At 35.0% G+C, this 23,479-nt stretch overlaps 1 protein-coding gene across 1 annotated transcript; it reads left to right on the top strand.

The window, feature by feature from the left end:
* The first annotated feature begins 1,231 nt into the window (after positions 1-1,231).
* Positions 1,232-6,494, top strand: LOC110708266 (eukaryotic translation initiation factor 3 subunit B-like). The gene is made up of 11 exons (XM_021886358.1): positions 1,232-1,467; positions 1,564-1,801; positions 1,894-2,040; positions 3,195-3,323; positions 3,501-3,629; positions 3,718-3,801; positions 3,904-4,028; positions 4,110-4,302; positions 4,450-4,982; positions 5,101-5,209; positions 5,854-6,494. Exons 1-11 carry the CDS (start codon positions 1,361-1,363, stop codon positions 6,181-6,183), a joined length of 2,124 nt encoding a protein of 707 aa, XP_021742050.1. The 5' UTR covers positions 1,232-1,360; the 3' UTR covers positions 6,184-6,494.
* Positions 6,495-23,479: the final 16,985 nt, after the last annotated feature.

The following is a 23,479-nucleotide window of genomic DNA, read 5'->3' as shown; positions in this document are numbered from 1 at the left end:
AATAAAAATTATGCTTGTATATACTTTATTGACATAGTTCATTTATGTAAGTGAGAAAAAAAAAATTCATACACTGATAGTGAATAAATACTTTTATAAAAGCTATCACATTGCCCTTTTTCATTAAAAACAATCAAGTGAGACCGAGTTTATTTCACCTTCACATTATTACTTATTTCAAATCAGAAAAAATAAGTTTAACAAATCATATAAAAAAATGAATTCTAAGGGGTTGTTCTAAATTACAGAATTGAGCTGAGCTGAAATGAATTGTTTATGATAAGGAAATTAGGAGCTGAACTAATTAAACTGAACTGAAATTAAACTGAAGAGAATATACCCTTAATATACTTTATTGTTTAATGAGCGATTTTTTTTATCGCTAAGTATAAATTTCGTAATGAAAAAAATTATAAAAATTACAAAACCATATTTGATGTGTCTTCTTTAACTTAGCACAGGTCAAAGTTTGATCAAATAAGAGAATCATATCTAATTAAAATAAAAAATGCAAATTTTTATAAGGATGGCCAAACCGTGTAGTCGGGGTTACTTTAGTGGTGATCATTGGGCGAGCCGGGTCGGGTCGAAATATAAAAATTTGTCCACTTTTCGAGCCGAGTTGGGCCAAGCTTCGGGCCAAAATCTATGTGCCCAAACCCGCCCAAACTAGCCGGGTTGTGCAAGGTTTTCGGGCCATTTTCACGCTGAAAAAAAAAACTAAAATTGTATAAAATTACTTTTTCAAACCCGCTCAAAAAATTTTAAAATCCGGCCATACCTGGGTTACTTATTCAAGGGTTACTTATTCTGGGAATACTCAGTCTGAGGTTATTCGGTCGATCGGGGTTACTCTCACACAGAAAACTCGCTAACCACTAAGTAACCTTAGAATAAGTAACCCCAACCACATGGTGTGACCAGCTACACAAAAAAGCACAAAAAAAAAAATTATAAGTTCAAATTAGATTAGAAACTAAATTGAGATGAACTTTTTTTTTTTTGAAACAAAATTAAGATGAACTTAATAGAGCCTAAATAATTAATTTATACCAAATTGATTCCTTATTTGATAAAAAAACACATGTACAATGCCTATAGTATATGAGTATTATTGTAAACCGAGTGTATATAAAACTCATACGGGGTATCCGATTCTAGATCAAAGTTGAACCGACCCATACTCTCATAGAGGCCTAAGCCCAATAAAACTCTAATTCCATCCAATCCCAATTTACGCAGCTAGTCTACTCCGCACACCAAAACCCTAATTTCAGCAGACGAACAAACAGAAGCAGAACAGAAAAGGAAAGAGAAAAAGGGCGAATTCGAAGAAGAACAACAACTGCACTCAGCCACCATGACGGTGGAAATTGATACAATGGCAGCTCGTCTCAACGTCGATCTCTCCCAAATCGACTGGGACAATGTTCGTCTTCCTCCCGGCGAAGATTTCGGCATCATAAGGTTGTTTAATTTCTTCTTTTTGGGTGTAAAGATTCTTCCTTTAATCAGTTTTTTGAATTCGATTTCAGTAATTTTTGAGTTTTGAATTTGGAGCAGTGATGATGAAGATCTTAGAGAAGAAGAAAACTCAGATTTCGACATTGGGTTTTCAAACATTATTGTGGTTGATCATCTTCCGCAAGTTCCCAAGGAAAAATTCGATAAATTGGAAAGTGTTATTCGTAAAATTTACAGTCAAATTGGTGTGATTAAGGATGATGGGTTTTGGATGCCGGTTGATCCTTCAACTGGGAAAACCCTAGGTTATTGCTTCATTGAGTTTAATACACCTCAGGTTAATGTTTTTAATTTTATTTTTCTCTTTAATTTGGTTGTAATTGATGAAATTTGGTCGATGATGGTGTTATTTGGGATTTTCTATGATAGGAAGCTGAACTTGCGAAGGAGAAGACTCATGGGTATAAATTGGATAAGTCTCATATCTTTGCTGTTAATTTGTTTGATGAAATTGAGAAGTTTATGAATGTTCCTGATGAGTGGGCTCCCCCCGAAACGAAGCCGTATACTCCTACGGTAAATTTGATTACTTTTGAAATTGATTTCGGGTTTATGTATTCAATTTGTAGGGTAATTTAGTTCTTTAAACTATTAGTGGATTGATTTGCTAGTGAATTTTTTGGTATTAAATTATACTCGTTAATGAATATGGTGGCCGAATACATAATCAACTGAGTTCAATATGAGGGATATAATACTGTTTACTAATGAGGAATTCAGATAGCTCTTTGAAAGATATGACAAGCAAAATTTTAATAGCTGTTTTTGGTAAATGTAGAACGATTGCTTAATGCTTAATCCCGCATTACCTGTACGAATAAAAGAATTGTTGTTTTGGAGAATTGGGGGTGAAAAGTTTGATAATTGTCTCAAATTTTTTCAGAGATTCTTGTATATAGACATTTATTTGTTGCCTACCTTTTGAGATGTTGTTTGTCTTCCTTTTTTTCGTGTCTGTTTGTGTTTTCATGCTAAACAGTTTTCAGTTCTCTTCCTCTATCTCTTTTATTGTACCTTGGGTAGCTGGGTATTGGTCTTGTTCATCTTGGGTACTCCCTCCGTCCCTAAATTACATTCCTCCTTTGTATTTTGGGTATTCCAAAATTACATTCTACCTTTCTATTTTTAGTAAGTTTTTTTTCTAAATATCCCAAATACACTCTCTTTTTCAGTTGTACTTTTAATGTATAATTAATGTATTTACATTCCACTTTTAATGTTTGGTTGGCTAATGTACTTTTCCAGCCTTTAATTTTTCAGAATCTTTGTGCCAAATTACAATGAATATGATTGGTTAAAAATTTTCAATTAGAAGCATGTGATTGATCCTTTTTTTTTTCAAAGGATTGATGACATGTCATGAGTAATCACTAATTTATCTTTGTTTTACTCAAAAACATTATTTAATGTTTTGTACTTCCCATTGCATTATCTAATTATTGTTATTTGTCTTATTTTTTCCTCCTTAATTCCCGTGTAAATTTCCAAACAGGAATGTAATTTAGGGACGGAGGGAGTACTCTTTAGTCTTTACACTGCTTCCTTAGAATGCCAAACTTCTAATAAGTTGTTGTGATGCATTCTGGTGGCTCTCAGACTAATTATTTGGAACGAAGTGAGTTACTCATGTGCTCCACTTTTATGCTTACTCTGCTTCCATGACCTTGCAGGAAAACCTACATCATTGGCTCACTGATTCGAAAGCTCGTGATCAGTTTGTTATTCGTGCTGGCCAAGATACTGAGGTCTTATGGAACGATGCTAGACACATGAAGCCTGATCCCGTTTATAAGCGACCTGTATGTTTTATTAAACTTTTTCTTCCTGTTCCTCTATACAAATTGTATTTTCTTCCCTCTATTCGTTATGAAGCTAAAGTTTTTATCTTGACTTTCTTTCACTGACATATACATGTATGAGCTTTATTTTGATTTGTTTATTGAACATATTTGAAATTTCTTTTGTAATATATGCAGTGTTGGACCGAAGGTTTTGTTCAATGGTCACCTTTGGGAACTTATTTGGCTACTGTCCACCGTCAAGGAGCTGCTGTCTGGGGTGGGGCCTCATCTTTTAATCGCATACAACGTTATGCTCATAATATGGTTTGCTTCTAACCTATAGCTGTATCGTGCTTGAGGTTTTATAAATTGATTATTTTCCTACGGATTTTAATTTTTGATTCCTCTGTAGGTTAAATTTATTGACTTTTCTCCTGGAGAAAACTACCTCGTTACTTACAGCAGCCAGGAACCAAGCAACCCACGTGACACACATGTAGGTGTTTTTGCATTTTACCAAACCCTCTTTTTGCTTTACTATTAAGCTTTATTATGTTGAAACATGGATGTTACTGACCTAACTTTGTGCATGTGTCAGAGGGTTGTAATCAATATCTTTGATGTAAGAACGGGAAAGGTGAGGAGAGACTTCAAAGGAAGTGCTGATGAGTTTGCAGTTGGTGGAACTGGTGGTTTGACTGGGGTCAATTGGCCTATATTCAAGTAATGACCTTTGACTTCAATGTGAATCCAGTGTACATCATTTTATATTTTCTTATATGGATGTTTCTTTTGTGTGTTCAGATGGGCTGGTGGCAGGGATGACAAATATTTTGCCAGAATTGGGAAGAATGTTGTGTCTGTGTATGAAACTGAGACATTTAGTCTAATAGACAAGAAGTCCATTAAAGTAGAAAATGTTATGGACTTCAGTTGGTCACCTACAGATCCGATTTTGGCACTTTTTGTTCCAGAGCTTGGAAACCAACCAGCTAAGGTAAGTCCCATGTTTTTATCTGCTTCCGTTGCCTTGTATAAATTGGTGTCCGTGTGAAGGGGAATAGGCAGTATTGGGTAGCTTAAGATGTATTATTAGCTTGTTGTTTAGGCAGTTGTCATCTACTAATGTTTCTGTTTTCTGCAGGTGTGTCTGTATCAGATACCTAGCAAAGTGGAAATCAGACAGAAGAATCTTTTTAGTGTCAGTGATTGCAAAATGTATTGGCAAAGCAATGGAGAGTACCTAGCTGTTAAAGTTGACAGGTATACAAAAACCAAGAAAAGCACATATACTGGCTTTGAGCTTTTTCGGATCAAGGAACGGGACATACCTATTGAAGTCCTGGAGCTTGAAAATAAGAATGATAAAATCATTGCGTTTGCATGGGAGCCCAAAGGCCATAGATTTGCTGTAATCCACGGTGATAATCCTAGACCCGATGTAAGTTTTTACTCAATGAAGACCGCTCACCACACAAGCCGAGTTTCTAAGCTGACAACTCTTAAAAGCAAGCAAGCAAATGCTCTTTACTGGTCACCTAGTGGTCGATATATCATATTAGCAGGGTTGAAGGGGTTCAATGGGCAGCTTGAATTTTTCAATGTTGATGAGCTTGAAACTATGGCAACAACTGAGCATTTCATGTGTACAGACGTTGAGTGGGATCCTACTGGAAGGTAAAAATTGTTAATCTGAGTTTTTTTAACTAGCAATAATAATATATCTAGCATTTCTTTACTTTTATCTGAGGCTTTGTTCCATGCATTATTTAAATTTTTCTTAAATGTTTGCTAGGTATGTTGCAACTGTTGTTACATCAGTTCATGAGATGGAAAATGGCTTTCATATATGGTCGTTCAATGGGAAACTGCTTTACAGAATACCAAAGGACCATTTCTTCCAGGTAAGATAACTACTGAATATTACAAAGCTTGAGTAACTTACTTCAGATGACAGATTGACTTCTGAAATTTAGACAGTTGGGAAAATTAGGATGCCTCGTCTATAGGCTGTGAATACTTGGTTGACACTTTTGAATTGATTTAGTGATATTTGGTATTGAATTGTGATGTGTTCATGATAGACGTGTGAGTTGTTTGGTTGTCTCCTGTCTTCTGTGACATTGTCAACTTTGCTTATTATTAACTAGACTCCAAAATTAAGATGCTCTTGTAGGTTGTGTATGTCAATATTGCATGGTTATATTGCTTTCGTCTCTTTGGCCCCAAATATGATTTGGAAGTTTTGTTATTATTGCAAGTGCTGTCTTGATGCTTCTTTGAATCGAATATATGATTTTAGTCTTGTAGTTTTGACTGGTTTGTAGAAATTCGAGTATAGTCAGATTACACTACAAGTCTTTTTTAATTATTAATATTGATTATGTTTAAATCTTTGAACATACTATCAATTTAATAGAGGGTTTGGTAGTGGATGAACAATAAGACTTCTGTGAAGTTTATTTCAGTGATAAGATGTACTTGTATATTCTTAATTATGAGATATTGGGACTATTTAGTTTTATTTCTAATTAATTTTCTTTCTCAGTTTATATGGCGCCCCAGACCACTGTCCTTGTTGACTCCAGAAAAGGAGGAGGAAATTTCAAAGAACCTGAAGAAGTACAGCAAGAAATATGAAGCAGAAGACCAAGATGTGACCATGCTGTTGAGTGAACAAGATCGTGAGAAGAGGAGGTTGTTGAAGGAAGAATGGGAATCATGGGTTAACAAATGGAAGAAATACCATGAAGAAGAGAAATTGGCGAGAGAAAAGCTTAGAGACGGTGAAGTCAGTGATGATGAAGAAGAGGAATACGAAGCTAAGGAAGTTGAATATGAAGAGGTTGTGGGTGTTGAAGAAGAAATCGTTGATTAATTGCACAGGGCGTACGACCACATCAATTTTTTCATCTGCTTCACCATAACTTGAAGGCGCAACTTGCTTACTGCTGAGAGGACAACTTTTGGCAGATAGTTTTGTTTTTTTTTTTTTTTTTTGTTTAATTAATATGTTCGTTGTATGGATCAGTAGAGTAGGCCTTTATTTGGCATTTGTTTGTCAAATATGTCAATCCTATTTATGTGCAAGAGTTTTAAGATTTATTGAGATAATTTTACTCCTTGTAAGGCGTATTACTGAAACACAATATTTTGGGGTTTTTAGTGCTAATCTTTCTGATTTTGTCATGTGTTGCTAAAGTTTTGTTGGAAAATTAATCGTTTTCCAATGTCCATGGTGTTTGAATGATTTTGGCAAGGGTTGGTTATAGTATGTCTGGCTTCAGAATTGATAAATGTTGGAGAAGCTCCTAAAATACTTCTGCTGTCTTTTGTACAAGGTATCAAGTCTAACCATTCATGCATTTTTCGTTTTTCTTTATTTGACTACTTTTTTGGTGTTTAGAGAGCCACAAAGATGGATGATGAGAATTGATCCCAAAATCTCTTGGAACTAGGAGGGGAGTTCTAACCACTTGAGCTATCCCTCACTCTTCTTTATTTGACTATTTGCTTGAGAATAAACAAACGTCTAAGCTAGGGGGAGTCGGATAAGTGTTTTTTTTTTTTTCTTTTTGACACAAAGAACTTTGTAAATAAAGAACAAAGACATATTACAACCTAATAGCTAAATAAAAACAAACTAAAATCAAACTAAACATACCTCCTAAACTCTAGCCTCCATTGTCAATTTCGAAGGGACTCTCATCAGATTTCACCGGTGGAAAGCCCCGATCTTTATTTTCGTTTAAGTTTTTTGTTTCTTAGTTTTCAATAATGTCTCCCTCGAAAGAAAGAGTTTATCTCATTCGAAAGACAAGGTTTATTCGATCTCCTTCGATAGACAAGGTTTTTTCGGACTCCTTTGAAAGACAAGGTTTTATTTGTGTTTAATTTGGTCTCCGGTTGTGCGGGGCTACGATTGATTATGGATCGGATTCGGGTTACGGAATCAGCACAAGAATTTACGTTCTCCCAAAATTGCGAAGCGGCGACGAATCCAATCAAAAAGTTGTATGAGACAATGAATCGAGAAAGTGCCGAATTATTATATTCACGTATTTTGATTCTTAGCCCTTCCTTGATTAATTCTTTTTTTATTTTGTTAAATTCGTTTACATTATTGTTAATTGTCGATTTTAGATGACATATGACTTTAATTAATGAAATTTAGTGTCCTTTGAGACTTCTTTCAAAAAAAAAGAAAAAAAAAATCAAACTAAACATACAAACAACAAAATAACATCTTGTGGAGGAAGAACAAAGCATATGATAAAACCAGAAAAGCCTCGCACCATAACATTTACTCAGAGACAATCTAAAGAATCAACCAAAACCTTACTGTGACTGAGAGTTGCCAGATGGACCAAAAACCTCAAGATGGACTTTGAGCGCTGTAGGCGTCATTCAAAGCGCGCCTACCTAAGCATGTTGAAAATATGCTTGGCAACCATATAAAGTGGGAATTAACATTATACGATTAGAGATAAGACAAGTAAGGAGCCGCCAACAAGTTTTAAAGAATTCATAAACCGTTCACGGATTATTTAAGGCAACCACGAATAAGGGACAACAATAGTCAATAACAATTGATCCGTGAAAGTTACACATTCATAATCCATGAGTTTACTAACTCCATAGGGTTTAGAACCACGAAAGGAGGACCGGGGATGATGGTGAAGTGAGTCAAGGAGTCACATCCGCCTAATTGGCCTCTACTTTATTCTTATAGTGAAAAGTAATTCCTGCTATTTCAAAGGCACATAATACAAATATTCAATTTTCTCAAAACTAGATTAGAGTATAAGTTGGTTGAATATTATTGCACATATATAATTCTAAATATTGTGATCACTTGAATGAACAAAAAGATTAAAAAGGAACCTAAACTGATTGTCCAAATTATCTTATTAGTCGTTATATTTAATTACATATTCCCTTGAACATGCAATATGGTGATCAATAACATAATAAAATCATCATTAACATTGGAAACAATTTAACCATAATATCTTTAGCCAAATCAAATCATAATAATAAACCTAATCATGATACCAGCAATAAAAATAAGAGTAATTAAGTAAATAAAATTACTCACGTTCCATGCTTTTTTAAATTGCTACATCATGAATAGACATTAGTAACGTCTAGGAAAATAAATAATAAAATGAAAATTAATTCAAATGAAAGTAAAGTTGATTTGGGGCCAAACCCTAAAAGAGTTCTACCTTTCATGCCTTGGTTTAAGTGTAAAACTCCGAGTAAAGAACGGACTCCAGGGAGTGCTTTGAGGAGGAATGTGAGAGATGGGAAGGCAAGTATTTAGCTAAAGTATAAGAGAGAAATAGAGAATTATTCGGTGCCCCGAGACTATGAAATCAGCCTCGTATTTATAGAGGAAATGTGAGGGGTGAGGTTTGAAGACCTGGAAACAAGGTGCGCAACAGAATAAACTGTTTTGGCACATTATATTCTTCTGGCACGACAGATATGACGCTACGCGACAATACATTTTATTACTATAAAATGTCAAAACACGTAAAAAGATAAAACCAGATCTAAGAAATTGTCGTGACACAACATGTTTGTCGTGGCACGACAATGTCTACCCGCATACAGTGCAAGAAAATAGAGGAATTTGCTTACCCTAAAGCCTAAACATTAAAGATGGGAGCCTCCTTCAAGATTTAGATTTACAGCGCGCGATGATTGACTCTGGCATCACCAACACCAACAATGGGATGATGGTAACTGAATGAATACTCAAATCATCCCTCAACCTAAAAGCAATAGTAGGTAAAGCAAACAAACCTCTTCTCGCAAACCACCCTCCTCTTGCAAACTCCAAATGCCGGCAAAACTCTTCACTTGTACAATTAACTCCACCTTCTAGAAAACAAAACACAGGATTCTACGCACCCAAACTACCGAGGGAAAACACACATCCAATCCTAAAGCTCCCCTTCACCCAAAGACTTCTTATTCCCAAGGAAACATAGTCCAATTCCGAAAAGGAAACTAATAGGACCACCAACTCAACAAGCCAGGCACTGCCTAAACTTACATCCCCTAAATCCAAGGGGAACCCTATCCAACCAAACTCAACGAACAACAACACTTCGAAAGCTTCCATAACTAGAACTACCCAATGAAACTCCAACTCATGAACAAGCAGAGCAAGAGTATGGTATTGTTGAAATACACAAACTCAATTTATGAGGTAGCTTCACTACCACAAAAAGAAGAAAAAGTAACTATAGGCGTCGTTCGAAGTGCGCCTACGTTAAAGCATGTTGTGAATATGCTTGGCACTCATAGGAAGTGGAAATTGACATATACGATTAGGGATAAGGAAAGTAGGGAGCCGCCAACAAGTTTTTAAGGAACTTGTAAACCGTTCACGAATCATAAAAGACAACCACAATAAAGGGACAACGAAGGCAACAACGATTGACCTATGAAGGTTACTCCCCATTCATAATCCATGATATTACTAACTCCATATGGTTCGGAACCACGAAAGGAGGATCGGGGATGATGGTACGATGTGAGTCATGGAGTCACATTCGCCGGTATTGGCCTCTACTCGGTTCTTATAGTGAAAAGTGATCCCTGCAATCTCAAAGGCATGCAAACAAAGATTCAATTTGCTCTAAACTATTATTAAGCTAAATTGGTTGAATATTAATGCAACACATAATTATAAAATATTTGTGATCACTTGATTTAACAACAAGATTAAAAAGGAAACCTAAGCCGGTTGTCCAAATTATCTTATTAGACGTGATTTTCAATTACATATTCCCTTTAAACATGCAATATGGTGATCAATAAATATAATAAAATAAACATTAACATTGGAAGCAATTTAACCATAATAGCGTTAGTCAAATCAAATATAAAAACCAATCATGATGCTAGCAATATTAAAATAAAATAAGAGTAATTAAATTAATTAATTACTCACATTCCGCGCGTTCCTTTAAATTGCTACATCATGAATAAACTGTTAGTAACTTCAATTAAAATATAAATCAAATTGAAATAATTAAATTAAATAAAAAGTAGAGTTGATTTAGTCCAAACCCTCAGTTAATTCTACATTTTCACACCTTGGTTTTAAGTATAGAACTTTGGGTATTGTATGAACTCCTTGGAGTGCTTAAGGGAAGAATGATGTAATTAGGAATATAGGTTTAAGGCTTAGAATATAGGAGAGAGAATAGAATAATTTTTGGTGTAAAAGAGAGGAAGAGAGAAGGATTTGATGATCAAGCTTGTTGATGATTGGAAAAGGGGTGATATTACCTCTATTTATAGAGAAAAAAGAGAGGTCGAAAAAACAAGATAAGATCTGAATTAAATCGGAATAAAACTCGATAGACATCAGTCTTTGCGGTTTTTGTTTTTATCATATCTTTTGATCCAGAAATTGGAATAAGATGAATAAGATATCGTTGGAAAGATCTTGAAGTCTACCTTCTAACTCAATTAGAATCATATTAAAGTATTTTATAGAATAAAAGATATGGCCGAAATAGTGAGACGGTGTCAGTTTTGGATAGAGTTTGACATTTTATTCATATCTTTTTCGTTATAGCTCGGAATTGATATTATAATATATCATTGGAAAGATAATTCAAGGGCTATCCAACCATATAGAATTTGGATAAAAACTATGAGGCACGAAAATAATATCTGCCTATCTTTTAACGTCTTTCAATTCGGATAAAATTAGGATTTTCAAAAAGAAAAGTTTTATTCAATTTCAAACTCTTTAATCTTATCTTTTCAAAAAGGATAATCAGGATCTTTTAGAAACTTATAGAAGCTTCTAATTAATCCTAATTGGTTTAGGAATTTGATTAAATAATTTGAACCCTCCACATGATCATTGGGTCGTAGGTAAGGTGGGCTTATGTTCGGTTTGAGCTCAGTTTAATATTTTGGTCATAACTTATTCGTTACAACTCAAATTTGGGCTTATAACATATCGTTGGAAAGCTCTTTTAAAGCCCCATCCAACTATTTAATCATTGGACCCATATTATGGACCAAAATAAATTGGATTAAACGTTTTTATAAAAAGGACACGAAATGAATGATTTTAAAGGACACGAAATGAATTATTTTAGGTTTAAAGGAACGAAAAGAGGAAAATAAGTTATGATTTGGAAAAATGGGCTAGAATTTGGGTTGGTTTATGAAATGGAAATATGGATTTAAGCACTCTAAGATTAAATACTCAACCCAACCAATAATGGCAGTGAAAGGTTGTTCATCATCGGGTTTGGTTTTGGGGAGACATTTTAGGTGTCTACAGTAACGCACAATACACAACTGCCAAGTTGGACGGGCATTCTCTAGAATTAAATAGAACGCCTTTGGTAGAAGAACGTTATTATATTGAATCATATAAAACGCCTCTCTTAGTTAACAATTAAGTTTGATTTTTTTGATTTTTTAATTAAATTATAGATTTACCATATAGAACACCCCTAATAGTTAAACATTCTATTTTATTTTAACATATTTTAAAATAAAAAAATAAAAAGTAAAAAAACTACCAATAAAAACCCTATATATTCCACGACCTTCCTCTCTCCTTGTTTTTTTTTTCTCCAACTCCTCAACCAGCCGTTCATGGCTTAGAGCTCCTCCATGAGTCTAATCCTAACTCCAATTAACACTTATCCTCTTAAGCACCTTCTCCAATGGCGTAAAACCTATCTCACCCTCTACCCAAAAGCTTTAATTTGGAACTTTAACCATGGCGAGGCAACTAGGTAAAATTCAACATTATTCATACGTTATGAACAATGTACATAGCCGCCTAATTTATGCATCGGGCTTTCGGAAGCCACACCGTCTCCTCCGTTCTCCACTGTCATTCCCATCACCAACATTCCCATCATAACCACACTCTTCCTGTCCGATAATATTAGTCGTGAAGTCGTCGAATCCATCTTAACCCTGCTCTCCGACATGATATGGGGGCTCCCTTAAGGTTCTTTTGGGAGTTTTTAGTATGGAAATGAACATTTTCTTCGAGAAAAGACCAAAGGTACCCACAGTTAAGGCTACCGAGTCATTTTTAAAAGTGAATCATTGCGTATTGTCCAGCCTAGGTCGTCGGTTTTTCCTACCCCACTTGCCTAACGTTAAGGACTACTGGTGTCCTTTTGAACTCGTGGTTTTTATGCCAATAACTGTGTGTTCTCTTCTCTTCCTTCCATTCTCCAAGTTCAATGGCATATGGGATACAAAGCCAACAATGGTAAGCTAAGTTTGGGTATCCCTTGATGAAGCACGTTCGAGGACAACTCCTTGATTTATCAAACCGGTTGTTTGTTGCAAGGAAGATGTTATGTGGTTTTATGTATAATGTTTGTATCATAGGGGATATTAAGGCTTCTTTGAGTAGTTTACTAAACTTACTCCATAGTCTGTAATTTTTTATTCCGTTGGTTAAGCATATGTGTAAAAAAAAAAACCCTTCTCAACATTTATGCTATGTTCCTCACTTATGTCCTTTGATCATTTCTTATCTTCCTATATATTTTGTGTTTTACACGGTCTTTAATGTTTAACTTTGATCAATATAATTCTATTTCGTTTAATAAAATTTATGAAAAATTGATGTTATGAAAATACAAATTGCAACAAATTTAATCAAATAATTTCCTACATTATATGTTTTTGTTTTTCAGATATAGTAATTACAAATACGTCTAATGTTTTATAAGTTTGACTACGGGAAATTTATAAAAAAAAAAGGGCAAAATTACAACCATTGACACCAATTTTGGGGGGTGTTACAATTATTGACATAAACTTGTATCACTAATTATTTTGACACCAAATTTGATTAAAAGAACGTAAATAACATTAATGATACATTTTTTTTTTGAGGAAAAGCGAGGGAGCTTTCATTAATCAATTAGGGACAAATTGTCCATTAGTACATAAGGCATAACATCGCTAGGACAACAATTTGACCATACTTGTTCCACCCCATACGGCAAAAGACGAGCCAAATGGTGAGCAACAAAATTCCCCTCCCGCTTTACATGAGACCAATTGATAAAATCAAAATGAGAGCAGAAAAATAAAATGTCATCAAGGATTGAATCTAATTCTACCAGGAAAGTAGTAGCCTTCAAAAGTCTTGAGAAAATGCTGCTGTTGTCCGATTCAATAATGATGTTCTTGAGGCCAAATTGCTTTGCAGTTTTTTTCGCAAAAAGGACAGCCTTACACTCAGCCAGCTCTGGAGGCCAGTAAGCTCTTACCCTTCGAGTCGCAGCAAAAACCACTCCCCTGTGTGATTACGTGCAACAGCTCCTAATCCCACCCAACCATCAACATTCAGGGTAGCATCACAATTGATTTTGATGCAGTCTTGAGCAGGGGCCTTCCATGTTTTCGGGCTGGTGGGTTTCTTTGTGCTGTGGCTGCCATAAATTCTGGTGCTGTATTTATCATAATCTTCTACGAGCTGCACCATACGAATTATGACTGAGCTGTGGGAGGTATCCTTATTATTAAACACCTTATTATTGCGCCTTTCCCATATAAGCCACAGCAGGGCAGCAGCCTTCTGTTGCTTCTTCACATTTTCTTTGTTCCAACTTTCAAATAGATCCTTGAAGTCAGGGAATGCATCTAGTGACAACAAGCTTTCACACTTGGCTTCAGTCCAAAGATCCTGGACAGCAGGGCATTCAAAGAAGGTATGATAGAGTGTCTGGGCTTCTACTTTACACCACGGGCATTTATCATCTTCTGACATGTGCCTATACTTTAGAAGGGATTTCACAGGGAGTGAATTAGTACGCATACGCCAAAGTAGATGACGAACCTTAGGGGTAGTCCCAAGGTTCCAAAGCTTAACCCAAGCCTGATGAAAGCTATCGAAATTACATGACTTGCCTAGCATGTAGGCAATTTTCACAGAATAGCAGCCATCTCTGGTGAAAGCCCAGGTGATACGATCCTCTGGAAGTCTGATGCTCAGGGGGATTGAGAGGATGCATTTTATGTCTCGTTCAATGAAATTTCTGGTTAGCAATTCATAATTCCACTCAAACGAATTAAAGTCAATGAGATCACTGACTTTATTAATGGTGTCAACTCTGGTGGAAATTATCTTGCTGCCATGCTCATCTGCAACCCACGAATCCTCCCATATGTCAATCTGGCACCCATTCCCCACTCTCCATATAAGCCTTTCCTTGACAAGCGCTTTAGATCCCCAAATACTACTCCAAGAGTAGCTGCCAGCATGTCCCAAGGAAGCATTTAAGAAGTCGCTGTTGGGGAAATATTTTTTCTTCATTACCTTACCCAGAAGTGACTCTGGACACGTTATTAATCTCCAAGATTGCTTGCCAAGCATTGCTTCATTGTACACCGACATATCGCTAAAACCGAGACCCCCAAGGCATTTTGGGGTGCATAGGGAGTCCCAATTTATCCAATGGACTTTCCTCCGGTTGTTTGAGTGACCCCACCAAAATCTAGCAGTCATGGACTTAATTTCATCAATAAATCCTGCCGGAATTCTGTAAACCCCTATGATATACGACGGGATTGCTTGAATAACAGCTTTGATGAGAGTTTCCTTCCCGGCTCGAGATAAGAGCTTCTCCTTCCATCCTTGTAACTTCTTCCATATTCTATCCTTGAGTGCTTGACCTTTCCACACACAACACCGTTAATGATAAAGGAATAAGAAACCGTCCTTACACAACTCATAACCACTCAAACCCAGAAGTCTGCAAAACCAAGTTTCAACAACAATTTCTCCAAGAAAGGCCATTCAACCCGATCATATGTCTTGCTCATGTTTTAAATCTATTGTACCCTTTTTCCCCTTACTCCTCTTTTTCATAGTATGGAAGAGCTCCAAGGCTATGAGAGCATTATCGGTAATTAATCTGCCCGGGACAAATGCACTCTGATTTTCGAAAATAATCCCAGGGAGAATTGATTTCAATCTCATGACAATAGCTTTAGAAGCAATTTTATAAAGAACATTGCAGAGAGCAATTGGCCTGAATTTAGACATAGAACGAGGGGCTTGAATTTGGGAATAAGAGCAATATTAGTGCGGTTTACCTCATCCGGAATACATCTTCCATGAAGAATACTAGAAACGTGAGAGGTAACATCTTCCCCGATGATGCGCCAGAATTTTTGATAGAAGATTGCATGGATTCCATCCGGTCCGAGAGCCTTGCAAGGATGCATCTCACAGATCGCTGCATATATCTCGTCCTTAGTGAAAGGTCGGAGCAGAAAAGAGTTGTCCTCGTCTGAAATAGAGGGTGTGACAGCTGACAGGACCTCGTCACAATCAGTTCCCGGGTGTGTATCTGAAGAAAACAGGTCAGAGTAGTAGTCTTGAACAATATTTTCTAGCTCTTCCTCCTCCGTACACCACTCACCCCTTTTGTCAAGCAAACCGGTTATTGCATTTTTCTTCTTCCGTTGAGAATCCTTATGGTGGAAATATTTCGTATTTTTATCACCATCTTTGATTTCCGCCGCTCTCGATCTCAAATACCAGTATGCTTCCTGTTTTTGATACACTTCCTCAAGTTTCTGTTCAATTTCGGCCCCAAGCTGAATATTTCCATCGGACATGTCTCCTTCCTGGACAGTTTGAATTGCTGTTGCAAATCGTCAATTTGCATATGAAAATTCTCAAAACGTTTGCCGCTCCATTTCCTCAAAGAACCAAGCATTACTCCTAGCCGGTTGAGCATCATACTCCCCTTCGAATCTTCCTAGGCCTGCCTAACCACCTTCTCGCAATCCAAATCAAGTAACCAGGATGTTTCAAATTTAAAGGATTTCTTTCCACTTTTACGCTTCCGCTTTGGTCTTTTTTTTCGCAACAAGATAGGGGTATGATCCGACTTGAATCTCACTAAGTGCTCAACATAAGCATCCGGAAACAAAGAGTGCCAGGTACTATTACCGCAAAATCTGTCAAGTCTCTCGCGAACACGACCGCTCTCCCAAGTATACCATTGGCCTTCGAATCCCAAATCTCGCAACACACAAGAGTTAAGGACATCACGAAAATCTCTACTAGCTCTGCGATCCGAATCAGATCCTCCTTCTCCTCCATGCTAAGGATTTCATTGAAATCTCCCCCGAAGAGAATAGGGCCATCAATCTTGTCATACAAGGAGCCAAGTTTTATGTTTTTCAGCAGTACCCGGCCACCCATAGATGCCAACAAAATAATAGGAAAAATCACCTTGAATTATTTTACCACAAATGTGGTTTCTAGAAAAAGAAAAAAGATTAAAAGAAATAACATTGCTATTCCAGTACAGACACAGGCCTCCAGAGAGACCAACACTACTAACACCCAAGGCACTATCAAAGCCTATCCTATTCTTAACATTCTCCGAATCTACTTTATTAATCATTGTTTCAGACAAAAAAACAAGACTAGGGGCAAGAGAAACACACCAATTACGGAGTGAACTAACTGTATAGGGGTTGCCAAGCCCCCTACAGTTCCAGCACAAAAGACTCATTGTTGTTCGAGGGGTTGGATAGAACCAACACCCTCTACTTGATTTACCCCGTCTCCGGCCTTGGCATGTTCAATGCTCTTCAATTTCTTTGAGTCATCACTGTTCTGTTCAGCCCCTTCAAAGGTTCTTTTGCGAGGTCCGACGCTTGCCAGCTCCATTTGTGTGCTCGAGGACTGTTGGCCCACCTTTGCCTTTCTTTTCCATCCACCAATTCTAGGAATGTTAGCCTCAATTCCTTCCATCATCACAATCTGCTGGGAAGTAAATTCTCCTTTATTGTTCTGAGTATTAGGAGAAATAATGTGTGTAATGTCATTACCAGCCTTAACAGTCACCACACTTGCTGTATTTTGGCTATTAGCAGCTTCTTCACAAGATTCGGCAGAAGGAGTAGTATCATTTGCATTGGCATCAGCTGGACACTTGGCACGGAAATTTGGTGCTGACTCGAATTAGTTCTTGCTTTATCAATGCATCTTGGTCTTAACACAACCATGTCTTCTCCCTCCACCCTTTCAGCCTGAAGTCAGACCTCTCTCTCCTTGTAAATAGAAGCTTGCTTGTTGTGCAGAGAGTGACTGTCAGGACTGTTAAACAACAGCTTACGAGCAGCACCTGGGGGGCCAAGTTTGATGACTCCCTGGTCATTGAAACCTTTCGGTTTACCAGCAGGGATAGCAAGAAGACTATCTTTCCATTTTTTTCTCCTCCTCTTTTTCACTTAGGTTGATTTTTGCTCGTTTTCGAGGAGTTGCTCGGAGCCAAGGCCCGTATTGAAACACCAGATCTTCTTCACCATGTCTAGCCTGCTCTTTGTCATGACAATCTCGATCAATGTGATCAAGCTTTCCACAAAAGAAGCAAAAGTCCGCAAGCCTCTCGTATTTCATGTCTATCCACTTAGAGGTGGACTTCTGTTGCCAAAAGGAGGCCTCTTCGCAAGGGTTTCCTGACATCCACCATAACCTTCAATCGAAAAATTCCCCCACCCCAAAGGATCTTCCTTGTCAAGTTCTATAAATCCCCGAGGAACTCACCAACTTCATATATTGTCGATGCATATCGTCTGTTAAACGGAACGTCTAGGAGGCGAACCCACATTGGTGTATGGGTAAAGGGTTATCTCCGAGGGTTGTTCATCCCCTTGAAGTTCCTTAAGAATGAGTATTTTGTCATAAAAAAACTGTTTTTAAAAAAAAGGCCTCCATCCACCACTTCCCTCCGCCTCCTCACTGCCGCCGGTGCCTCCAATGCAATCACCCACAATTCTGACAAACACCCAATTCTTCAAAACACTCTTGATTTCTTACTTACCCATCTTCCCTTTACCCCAAATGCTCCTTCTTCCTCTTCTCCTTTCTAGGGTTGTCTTTCTCTCTCCTCTGACGTCACCCCTCTAGATGTCACTGAACCTAAAACCAGGGTTTCGTTTCCTTCTAGGATTCACATACATTACTGGGTATTGGATTGAGGAGGAAGAGTTTGTTTGGGCTTAAGTACATTTATGTTTATGCTTTTGGTATACTTCTCTAAACTGTTTTCTTTGAGTTTACTGTTTAATTTTATGATTTTTGTGTGATTTTGTTGATGGGTTTTGTGTGATTTTGTTCAATTATCATTAATTATAACTGTTTATGATTTTTGGAACCCCATTATTAAATTTTAATGTATAATTGATTCTTTATTGTTTGATTTAGTGTGTTAATTGTGTTTTCTTACTAAACGGAAGAAGAATCAACAAAGAAGATGAATGGCTGAAGATAAGAGCAGAGAGAAACAATCGGGGTTTTTTTATTTTAATTTGGGGCTTTTTTAATAAAATAATAATTTACACATTACAATTAATTATTGATTAAGTAATTTGTTTTAAATTACTAAAAACGATATTTATATAGTAAATGATAAATTTCCAGCAAGTGGACCCCATTCAGGTATCATTAATGTTATCATGTTTTTTATAATCAAAGTTGGTGTCAATATAGCTAGTGATACAAGTTGGTGTCAATAATTGTGACAACCCCCAAAGTTGGTGTCAATGGTTGTAATTTTGCCAAAAAAAATTAATGACACCATGAATAGTATATGGGAAGACAAAAATAACGGAGGGAGTAATATGTATTGAACTTAAATTATATGTGTTGCATTTTTTTTTTATTAAAAATAAAGTATTTTGTCTTAGCTTAGAGGATTTTTTTAATTTTATTTTTTATAAAGCTTTAAGCTAATAGAAAGTCAAAAACTTCACAAGTTTGGTAGGGTTTGAACATGATAATAAATATTTCCTAATCCACGCGCTATGCCAATAATTAAACGCCAAATAATTATCACATCATATTAATAAATCTTGCATGATATGTGTAGACACCCAAATGTGTCCCCAAAACCAAACCCAGTGATGAATACCTTTCACGTCATCTGATTATCGAATGAAGTGAAAGTGTGAAAATTCTACTGATGTGGATGTTTTTCAAAATCTCTCTCACTCTGTTTTTGAAAATATTTCTTTTCTTATTCTATTTATGAAAATAACCATTCCAATTTAGTTTGATCCATGATATGGGTCCAATAATGGTTTAGTTGGATGGGGCATTAAAAGACCTTTCCAACGATATATTAAAGCCTAATTCCGATGAATAATGAGGAAGTTATGGTCAAAATACTAAATTGAGACCAAACCAGATTTTACCTACGATCCAATGATCATGTGGAGGGTCCAAAGGTATTCTATTCCTAAAATAATTAGGATTAATTAGAAGCTTCTATGAGTTTCTAAAATATCTTAATTATCCTTTTTGAAAAGATAAAATTAAAGAATTTGAAATTGAATAAAAACTTTCTTTTTTAAAAACTTTCCTTTTTTTAAGTCCTAATTCTATTCGAATTTAAAGATTTTCAAAAAAAGTCAGATATTATTTTTGTGCCTTATAATTTTTATCGTTGGATAGATCTTAAAATAATCTTCCCAATGATATATTATAATATAAATTCCGAACTATAACGAAAAATATATGAGAGGAATACGAAACTCTATTCAAAACTGACACCCTTACACTATTTCGTCCATATCCTTTTATCTACAAAAGATTTAATCTGATTCTAATTGGGTTGGAAAGTAGACTTCAAGAGCTATCCAACGACATATTATATGACTTATTTGGACTTCTGGATCAAAAGATATGATAAAAACAAAATCCGCAAAAAAGCTGTCCCAGCGCCAAACGATAGGTCTGTCGCCTAACGATAATACCTGTCGCTTGGCGCTTCTCTTGTCGTCTGGCGCTAACTCCTGTCGTTGGCGACATGAGGTCTTTTATTCCGAATAGGACTCGAACTCTTTTCTTTCGATTTCCGTGCTATTTTTTCTATAAATAGGGATCGTATCTCCCCGTTTTTAATCATTCACAAACGTCATCTCTCTCTCTCTCTAAAGCTAGAAGCTTTCTCGCTCTCTATCTTTTTCTAAACCTTCTATTTTACAAAATTCCTCACTCATTAGATCTAGAAACACCTAGCCAACTTCGAAGTTGCCTTCGCCATAGACATGAAAGATTTGATATTTATGAGGGTTTGGTCCCAAATCTCTATTTCTATTATTTAATTTAATTGTTTATTATTTTCGTTGAAGCTACTAACGCGTGTATTTTGTTATTAGAAATAGGTACGAGGCATCGAAGTAAGTAATTTAATTGCTTTATTATAGATTGTTTTGTTGATTCCTAGTATCATGTTAGGATATTTTATTGCTTCTTAGTATCATGTTTAGGGTTAAATAAAATTTCTAATATCAAGTATGTTTATTATGATGCTTCCTATTTCTTTCCTAATATCATGTTAGGGATAAAGCTTTGATCTTTAATGCTTAGTGACATGCTAGGGTTTGTTATTAATCTTGTTAGTATCATGTCTAGGATCTTGTTAATATTAATATTATGCTTTACTTTCAACATGATTATGATGATTATGATTATTATTTTTCTTGATGTATATATTATTGTTATTGCTTGATCACACCTTTTATGCATGTTTAAAGATAACTTGTACTTGTAATCATGCTTAATAAGATGATTAATAATCTTGTTTAGGTTAAAATGATTATAAATCAAGTGATCGCCAATAATAGATCTGTTTGTGCATTAATATTCAACCAATATAGATTAAACATGTTTAGGATTAATCTATTGATTGTATGTTAGTCAAAAAGTTCACATGAATACGATAAGAATAAAGTAGAGACCTATTTTTAGGGCAAGTTTAATCTCTTTTAGGTTGGATTTGTACCTTCATCCCCGAACTTCCACTCATGGTTCCAGGCCTATTGTAGTTAACGATCTCCTGGATCGCTAAGGGGTGTAACCTTCACCCTGTGAACGGTTTACAAGTTCCTAAAACTTGTTGGCGACTCTTTTACTCTAGCTTCCTTCCCTTTGGACACCACCATGCTTAAGTGTATGATAACAGTGGGGCTCAAGTGTGGGATGGCTTGATATATTCCCTAAAATATGGGTATAAAATCACACTTGATATTTTTGTCACTTCATATATAATCATACTTGATTTTTTTTTTTTTTTTTTTTTTTTTTTTTTTTTTTGTCATTTCATATAATATCACACTTGATGTCATTTGATATGGAGTACTAGCTATTGAGGTAATAATCATTATACATAGGCATTAATTGCAAAATCAAATAAATCTTTCTTTTATAGTAACGAATAAAAATCTATCAAATTGTGTGGAAATAATCAGAGATGATCACAATTCCCACAAGAATCATATTTTGACTAAACACGTATCACTAAAATGAAATGATCAGATTAAATAATTGCATTTAAACTTTACTCTTTAAAGAAAAGGAACAAATGAAAGAAAAATAAACTTACAATTAACTTGATGCAAAGGTAAACTTTAATTTTATTCAAACAAACTATATGAATCAATAAACATCTAATGGTACATAATATATCTCACTAATTAATAACACTAGTTTAATTTGCTATTTATTTAAATAATTTTGAAATAGGGGTCGACTAAATAATTTCTGAAAATTTTTAATCAATTAAAATTTTATTAGGAGTTAAAATAGGTTTAAAATAGTTGAAAAATGTAAATTTTCTAGTTTTGTTAATGAAAATACTCCAAACAATGGAAGAAGGGTGAGACATATATATGACTTAATACGAAGTATAAAATACAAGTCCAGGTGCATTTAACTATATCTAGATGGTATCATTTTTCATTTTATGCTATAATTATTTTCTCATGGTAATTATATAATCAACTTTGTTATATTTAACATTATACCAAAATATCCTTCGTTTCTTCTATATATATAACCTAGCTTCTTCATTCCCCATAATTCTTTTCTCTTTTCTATTCACCATTTTTTCTCCTTTCGTTCATAAACAACCTTCTCTACAAAAATTATGGCGGACCCAAACAAAAATTCGCCTCTAGTTGGATTTACTGAACCGGTATGAAACTTAATTCTCCTTTTCAATTACCTATTGGTATTACGTTTTTTGCTCATTCTTTATACTTGTTTGAATCGAATTGTGGTCTTATTGGGTGTAATAGTGTAAATGGTTGATTTTACATCTACATGATTTATTTAACTATTCTTTTTTTTAAAAAAATTATTATTATTTACTGTAGATTTTAAATTATTTTCAGAGTTGATTTGTTCTAGTACGTTGGTGATGTTCATTGGAAGGCCATAGAGGGTTTGGGGTTTTAATCTATTTATGCATGTTTCTTCTTTGTTAATTACATAAATTTTATTTATGCTATGTACTCTCTTCTAGTGATAGTTCAATGGATTAAGCCAATTTGTTTTTCTATCAACTTCATTTGTAATATTTTTGTCATTATTTTGGGATATCACATAATAAACTAATCAAATTTTACATTCTTCTAGTGATAGTTCAATGAAATAATTCTATGTTTTTCTATCAATTTTTATGTAACGTTTTGTGTCACGATTTATCTGCTATCACATGTTAAATAAATCAATCAAATTTTATTTCCTTCAAGTGATTGATTAACAAATCGACCGATCTGATTATTTTTTACCACTTTTTTCATGGAGTTTTATGTCATGATGAAAGATCTATATATGTGCTATTGTGTGTTAAATCAATCAATTTTTAAATTCTTCTAGAGATAAATCAATGAATCAACCCAATTATTTTTCTATCTACTCTATTTGCAACATTTTATGTCACGATATGTTATTGCTTGTTGGATTAACTAAAGTTTAATTTTTGTGACATCTCAATAAACCAATCCAACTATTTTATAACCTATCGCTTCCGTATTTTAGACAAACATGTTATTTCAATAAAAAGAGTTTTAATTTTATAGTTTAAAATATATCCTCTCATATAAGTTAATTTAAAATCATAGACCAACACTTAATTATATTTTCATCATCTTATCTTATTTTCATAAACTCATATGGTTAAAATTATAATTATTCTTATATATCTTTCAAAACAATTAATTAACCATTAACTAATAACTAATACATAGTCGTATAGTTGTAATAACCCAATGCTCAATTATAAATATAGTGTCAAATTAAAATCTTAGTGGTCGTTCATTTATATGTTAAAATCCATTTA

This window comes from Chenopodium quinoa, unplaced genomic scaffold, assembly GCF_001683475.1.
Source record: "Chenopodium quinoa cultivar QQ74 unplaced genomic scaffold, ASM168347v1, whole genome shotgun sequence".
In the NCBI taxonomy this organism is placed as follows: domain Eukaryota; kingdom Viridiplantae; phylum Streptophyta; class Magnoliopsida; order Caryophyllales; family Amaranthaceae; genus Chenopodium; species Chenopodium quinoa.
The sequence above is the reverse complement of the archived record's forward strand: the minus strand, read 5'-3'. Positions and strand labels throughout refer to the sequence as shown.